The sequence below is a fragment of the Dryobates pubescens genome, chromosome 39, assembly GCF_014839835.1.
Source record: "Dryobates pubescens isolate bDryPub1 chromosome 39, bDryPub1.pri, whole genome shotgun sequence".
Classification (NCBI taxonomy): domain Eukaryota; kingdom Metazoa; phylum Chordata; class Aves; order Piciformes; family Picidae; genus Dryobates; species Dryobates pubescens.
In genome coordinates, this window is record NC_071650.1 from 3795123 (window position 1) to 3802517 (window position 7395).

Below are 7395 nucleotides of genomic sequence, written 5' to 3' on the forward strand. Positions count from 1 at the left end.
TTTCAACATTACCTAAATAAGTGTTTATATCATGACCATAACTATTCAGAGAGACCTGCTGCAGTCTGTTGTGAGCAGCCAGGGGAAAAAGTGTCTTTAGTCCTGAAGAAGTCAAGAAAAGTGGCTGTGTTCATTTATAGTGTAGCACAATGACTGTGTTTATACAGCAATACTTACTATTTTAAAAGCTACTTGAAAACTTATTATTCATGTGCAGTAGCTGATTTTCAAGCATTTATAACTTGGCTGTCTAGACAAGTTTTAATTGTCATATCAAAGGCTGAGTATCTTCTCAAACAAGTGCAAAAGATCTCCCATCTCCCCTAGAAAGAGGCTGGTTCTCTTTCCAAACTAGGAGACTGCCAAATGTAACTTTGTTTTTCTCAGGTTATAAAATCACAATTAAAGCTACAAATTTGCTATTTTAAGTTTTTTTTTTTTTTTTTTTTTAAATGGATCAGCTTTAACTCAAACCTATCCTGCGCAGCAAAGTTAGTAAGCCCTGAAAAACAGTTTCTAGTGAATATAGAAAGAGTTATCCCACCCCCACCAGCTGCAATGCCCAGGCTTTCCCAGGGGCTGGAGGGCTCCAGTAAAATGTAACTAAACGGTCAGTAGGAAACAAGAGTTTGCAAGACTTTACCCGAAGAACCTAAGACATTTTGTGTGTTCAAAATGTTAACACTTTGCTGTTCCTAACCATCAGGAAGATTGTTTGCTGTTTACTAATAATACATACAATGAGTATAAATAAATAAACTACAGATAAGCTTTGAAAATTGTATGAACAATACGTTGTGCAAAAACTCATAACGATCTACATTCTATGCAAATACCCTGACTAAAATATACAGGCTGTGTCCTCACACCCTCGTTTGGTTTTTGCACAGTCCTTGGGCCAAATCGGCAGCTGGGAGCAATCAGCAGAATTCCATTGCAAGCCATGGAGGTGACACACCAGCCGAAGAGCTGGCCCCCCAGGTGTGTGCAAAAATCCCATAGAAATCATTGGGGATTGTGCTTGACTAAGGACTAGACAGTTTGATTGTACCACATTAAAGTGAGTGAGAGTTTTGCCATTGATTTCCATGGAACCGGGCTCAGGCCACCGGTAAGGACATCAGCACACGGCCCTGCGTTGTGCTACACTACTCCACTTCAGTGCAGAAACAATATTTGCAAAAGAAAAACTTCTTTTGTTGTTGTCACTGCTGTTCAGTAACTGCTTTTAGCACTGCGCTTCAGAAATGGTGAGCTCTGAAACAAGGCTGCAAGTCTTTCTGAATCCATTCCCATTCGATTATCCGGCACAGGTGGGCTATTATGATCCAAGAAAAATGGCTCAACGTCTATTAACCAACAATGTTCTTCATTAGGATAAACAGCAGCCCGGTTCATCGGCACAGGCGTGAAGAACTGCTCGTGGAAAAAGGAACAGGGCAGCCTTCCTACCATAGCTGTGTCCAGAACCGGCTGTCACTACTCCAGATGGATGATGGCACCTGAGCCGGTTTGGAATCTGCAGTCCTACCAAGCTCAGCCAAGTTTCGTAAGCTGAAGATCTCCGTTTATCTTTATCGTGTCAATTGCTGACAGTGTTTCGATACGGTGGTAAAAATCAAAGAGCTGATGTCCATCCACAAATATTCTAAACCGGGGATGCTCACAAAGTATCTCAACCTGGAAAAAAATAGAAGGATGAGGCATATTGTTCACTAGGTAACCGGGAAGTGACTTCACAGAACACAAAAGAGCAACTCCATTGGCCTTCCGGCTGTAATGTGTATGCTTAAACATTTTGCTACTCATGCACCTCCTAACAGCCAGGGCCAAGACCAGCTGCCCCCCACAAAACCAGTTAGACTATGATGGAACTGCTCATACTTGGACATTAATCCAATCTCACACTGTCATGGTGGGAAGGACTCTGGAACCCACTCACACTGGTATTAAGAGAGATTTTTGCCTCTTGGAATTATGCCAGAAATGGACTCAAACTGCTAATTATAGGGAAAAGAAATTCTATCTCCAACTGAAACCATGCACTTCTTGCTACAGAATATTTTTTGTTGCATAATGAGTGGGCAGTTCCCTCTGCAGTGCTTTCCACACTTCCATTAGTTTACTGGAAGGGAGTGAACACAAGAGGAAGGATAGGTTTGTCCTCCCCTCCCACACATACTCACATTGCTGCTGCAAAACTAAAAACCTTCTCTACTGTGGCTGCAGACAGCCCAGGACTCCCTGTTGGACCAGACTCCATACTGGGGCTGCAGTGGGGGAAATGCAGTGAAGGATGGTGTGGATGCAGCTAGACCATTCACACAAGGCATAAACAGGATCGGGGGGAACATAGCTCACCCCTCCTCCTGAAGCCCTGCAGAAATGCTCTGGAAAAGCAGAAAATCCTGGAGCTGAGCAGGCTTGGACAAATCAGGAGATTCCTGATGTTAGGGGTGGTTTGAGAGGGTGCCCTGTAGTTAAGATTTGCTAGAGCAAAAACTACACTCTACAATGGAATGCAATAAGTAAGTACAAAATATACAGTGTTTACAATGTTACAAAGATATTTACACTTGGCAAACAACATGAAACCCCCCTAGTCAAAAGACCAGAGAAGTCTGTTCCACTGCCCCCCTAAATCTCCCTGTCCCAAGAGAAAGAGAGGAGTTGAGAGAAAGCAGTGGGTTAGACTTATCCCAAGGTCAGCCAGAAGAACGTTATCTCCTCCCCAGTGAAGCAAAACAGCCAGGATCAGAAGAGAAGAAAAAAGGAATGGGGATGGAAATGAAATGTGAAGAATTGTTATGATACAGCTTCTCTTATCCCATTTATCCAATGAATTTGTTTTAAATAATCTTTTGTTTTCCTTTTTACACCCAATAGTGATTTATTTGTATTTTTCTACTTTTCTGCTCGAAATCTGCAGCTAAATTTTAAAGGCATAACCTGAAACTACCACAGCTGCCCCAGCACGAATCTGACATATGAGGGCACAGAACATGGGCTTCTTGTACAGGCCCTCAGAAACCTCCAGGTCTGGACAGGTTAAGGGGAAAATCTGCAGGGAAGTCACATGTAAATCCTGGGCCATTCCAAGAGGCCAGTAGTCTGGAGTGAAGTGCTACTTCCAGGCACTTGACTCTGCTATTACAGCATTGCAGATGGGAGCGTGGACAGTGACAAACTGATTGAGCCAAAGCTCAGCTGACTTAAGGAACATTGCACTGGGAGAAACGGCAGCAGACAGTCCAGGAGGAGAGATCTTACGCTCCTGGGGACCTGGTAGTGTACCATATAAGAGGGATGTGCCTGTGCTGCCTCATAACTCCTGTGTTACTGCGGCAGGTGCATCCAGCCCCAGGCCTGGTTATGTAAAAGATCTGGTTAGCCTCAACACTGCTTACGATCCACTTTTTCAGATCACCCTGGGCCATGCCAGAATGATAATTGGACTGGATCACAAGTAATTGGAGAGAACACTTAATGGTCTAATTTATTCACTAAGAGGGCACCATCAAAGGTACAGAGTCAGCTGGAAGACAAAATTCCATTTGTGCATTTAGGAAAAAAAAGAAGGGGAAAAAAGAAAAAGAACAACTCCCTTTCGACAGTATCTCATGTCAAACATGTAATATTGCTGTCTTCTAATGTCAAATGTCATTAGTGGGACACCCAAAACACATGCTATGGGTAATTTGTCTGGCTGGTCTGAGGGCCTGGCCACCACCCACTGCCAAAGCAGGACCCAGCCTCCAAGCCCTTTCAAGTGCATTTCCCACACGCACCAAAGGGTGTTGCCAGTTCTGATGGAAGAGTTTGTAGAAGCAAGTAGAGCACAAACAATTTGCAGCAAACCCAGTCATAAACACCCTTCTTAGAGCCCAAGTATCTGGGGAGATGGTGAGCTTTTGGGGTTGGGAGAGATTATCTTGGGGGCAAGGGGGATTAAGAGAGTTTGGCAGCTGGTCAAAGCGTTGGCATTTAGCAGAGGGGGCCAGCGAGGTTTCGTAAGAGGGATGGGGAGAAGGAGGGGGTTTTCTGGGTCAGCCGCATGGAGAAGACATGCAGCCTTTTTTTCCTCAACACTGTGAAGCCACTGAGAGCAAAGTGGCCCTCTGCAGCTGCATACTTTGTTAGTCCTGATTTGCAAAGACATCTTCACATAACCATAAACACTGCAGCTGGGAATCTGCTTCTAGGTCAATCCAGTCCATCCCTTGCACCACAGCATTTCCATGTACACCATTTTCAAGTGACTACACGCTTCAGTTTGACAGAAGATATAATCCCAGGGTTCAGAAAAGAATACCACTACTGCTTGGATGTATAATCTGCTAACAGGAAAGGCTATGGTCAACCTCAGTGTAACATCCCTGGAGACACAGGATGAACAAGATCCTTATTAGCTGCACTAAATTACAAACACCATCCATTACAAAAACAACCAACACATACAGCAGTCCCCCAGAGTATTTATATTCCCCCAGTAGCACAGTAATAACATAGAAGTATTTCTTAATTTATAGCTTTAAAACTTAGATCAGAAAGACAGCATTGCAACCTCCAACTTGTCATAGCACCCTGGTGAGGTGTTCACAGCCTGCTCTGAACTGCCTGCAGATGCACGCAGCAATTGGGATCTCCACACAACTTCTGATCAACACTTAGCGATTCAGCAACTGGTGTCTCAACCAGGGAAGTGTGGACTGGACTGTGATTTCATGAGGGGGCAAGCCAGGTTCTGCTGCAGCTCTGATCATGTTATACTTTATCAGATACAGTGCAAGCTGCTGTCATCCCCGTACTCACCCTAAAAGGCTGGTCTGGTATAAAGGGAAAGTAGGGGATAGACGATTGCTCTTCTCCCCATTCTCCAGCAACACAAGAGTTTCTGACAAACTGTCTGTCTGTAAACACAGCTTTCAGTTCAATGGCTACATCCGCAGGAGGATCTTCCGACTCCCCACAAGTCAGACTGATGCCAAAGCTGCAACACAAACAGAACGGCTCTCTTTCAGCCAGCAACCAGCAAAGAGGCCCCAAATGCCACCGCTCTCATGGCGCAGCTTCTTAAAGCCACTGACAGTATAGCAACATGGGGGGGAGGGAGACAAGGGAGGTAGTGTGACAGCTCAGCTCATTAGGGGAATGCTCGGAAAGTTCAGCAGAGACAAGAACATGGTTATAGCTCATATATATATGTGCATGTGCATATATGTGTGTATATATATGCATACATATATGCTCTCTGTGGTTTTTTCGCTCCCAAGTGAAGTAAGTGTTGGGAAACAGGATCCCTTAAAGAAATGCCCCCTCTATGGGTCAAAGGAGAAATCAGCACGCTATATTTAAAATGATAAAAATAATCCCTCTCCAGAAAGGAGGGATCCGTGTGTACGTGAATGTCTGTGTGTGTGTGTCCTTACCCTCACCGCCCCCCCCCCCCCCCTCCCGCCCCCCATCTCCCTCCCCGGGCCCAGCAGCCCCGGGGCGGGCAGCCCTCCTCGGGTGTTACCTCTCGGGATTGAGATCCACTATTCCCATAACTAAGATCTTCTTTCCTGGCCTCATTCCTCCTTTGATGTGCCCACAGAAGGGGACGATCTGGAAAGGACAGGGGGGAGGGTGGCGAGGGTCACTCCGCATCAGCAGCGGCCGCCGTTGTGCAGCCGCAGGGAGCGGGGGTAAAGGGGTTAAAAAAACCCCACAAATATATCCCCCCCAAACCTCAAATATAGGTAATTTACCAGGCGAGGGAAGCACAGATCAGCTTGCACCGGGGATCCCAGTGAGTTGTTTAAATGCCCGTCCTCTATTTTCTGCAGGTAAAAAGGAGAGCGCTGAGGCAGGGGCAGGTAGAACCCCTCCCGTCCCCCTCCCGCAACCTTCCGCAGGTGCCCACCGTGAGGGGCCTACCCTGCCCTGCTCGTCGCCCCCCCACCCCGAAAAGGCCTCTCCCCATCCCACAGCCCCAGCGAGGAGGCAAAGCAGCACTCACCAGCGCGTCCCGCTCGGCCACGGTCCCCGCCATCTTGTGGAAGCGACGGCAGCAGCAGCGCTGGGGACGGGGCGGAGGGGAGCCGGCGGGGGCGGGGGAGAGGGAGGGAGAGAGGGGGGATGTCTGTGTGGCAGCTCCGGTGGCTGAGGGGCAGCGGCGGAGCCGGAGCGCAGCCGGTGCAGAAGTAGGAAGGCGAGGAGGAGGAGTAGGAGGAGGTGGTGGCCGGCTCTGCCTCGCCCGGCAGGGAGCCCAACCCCTGGCCCGGGGGGGAGCCGGGCAGGGCGGGGGCTGCTGCTGTTGTCGCCGCTTCCTCTGCTCCGTAGCCTGCCCCGCGGCGGAGCCCGGCCCTGGGCGGGGAGACTCCGTTTCGGCGGGTCTGGCCCCGCTGGAAGGTGGGCGGCTGCTGGTACCGGGGAGGAGTGGCGGTGGTGGGCCCGGGCTAGGCCATCGGCATGGCGGGCCCCCGGGCACCCCTCACCTGGGGCCAGCAGGTGATGAGTGCTTGGGGCTGGAGAGGGGCCGGGAGCGCCCTGCTGCCCGCGTTTCAGGGACCTTGTTTCGGAGCTTGGACACCCTGGCGGAGAGTATGAACCGGGCATCTTGCGTAGCGCTCCTTTCTCCAGAGATGAGAGGTGGCTTCGTCCCCCAGAAAAGAACCCTCAGACCCGCTTCCATCCAGGCGAGCGTGCCCTGCCCTGTGGCCTGGACCCTTGGAGGGGTCGTGGAGGTTTCGTAGGGGTCAAGTCCCCGAATGGCCGCTTCGGTGGGACACGTGTCCTGCTGCAGGGTGGCAGGGCCTGTGACAGCGGGCAGCACGCTGAGTGTGCTGCGGGGCAAATTGCAGCCTCTCTGGCCAAGCCAGGCAGCAGCGCCTTTGAAATCCTCCCCGCCAACCTCTTAATGAGAGAGCTGTAATTGCATAAGTCGGTCGGCTCTCGGTGGCTCGTTACAGAACGGGAGCACCTATTTACATGCAGTCAAGCAACGTGGCAGTGCCTGTGGGTGTCCTCAGCTAAGAACATGGCGAAGCTCTGACCAAGGCCACCACCGTGCAATGCTAGGGATCCCATGCTTTTTGCCACAGCATGGGTGACTTGTCTGGCAAACATGCTTTAATGATCCTCTTGATGAATTGAAGGTCCTGGAAGGGGGTGGGAATTGGGGAAGGTTTGTTTTTGCCTTGCTTCCTCACTGCTGGGACTTGGTGGCATGGAGATCTTTTCATGACATAACACAGCGACTGGTCTTGGCCTGCTTTCTGCAGGGCCTCGCACAGATTGCTTGGCTTTTTGTGCCTCTTACCTGCACGTTGGGTTGGTGAGTATCACTGGCCTTCCTTGTCTGGGGTGCTGTGAGGATTAATTACTCAGTATTGAGCAAAGTGGAGTGGAAGA

The 7395-nt window shown here is 49.3% G+C and overlaps 1 protein-coding gene across 1 annotated transcript; it reads right to left on the reverse strand.

The window, feature by feature from the left end:
* Positions 1-440: 440 nt before the first annotated feature.
* On the reverse strand, positions 441-6408 carry LGALSL (galectin like). The gene is made up of 5 exons (XM_054177220.1): positions 6002-6408; positions 5751-5822; positions 5519-5607; positions 4813-4990; positions 441-1680 (listed from the first exon to the last, which is right to left on the reverse strand). Exons 1-5 carry the CDS (start codon positions 6032-6034, stop codon positions 1537-1539), a joined length of 516 nt encoding a protein of 171 aa, XP_054033195.1. The 5' UTR covers positions 6035-6408; the 3' UTR covers positions 441-1536.
* Between the last annotated feature and the right edge of the window lie 987 nt (positions 6409-7395).

Bases quoted from the DNA above. Each gene is read 5' to 3' on its own strand.
- LGALSL (XM_054177220.1), bottom strand. From the start codon at position 6,034: ATGGCGGGGACCGTGGCCGAGCGGGACGCGCTG. The intron at 4,991-5,518 runs GTAACACCCGAG...TTTGTGTTGCAG, and splicing joins GTGGATCTCAATCCCGAGAG to CTTTGGCATCAGTCTGACTT. The intron at 1,681-4,812 runs GTGAGTACGGGG...ATTTTTTTCCAG, and splicing joins TACCAGACCAGCCTTTTAGG to GTTGAGATACTTTGTGAGCA.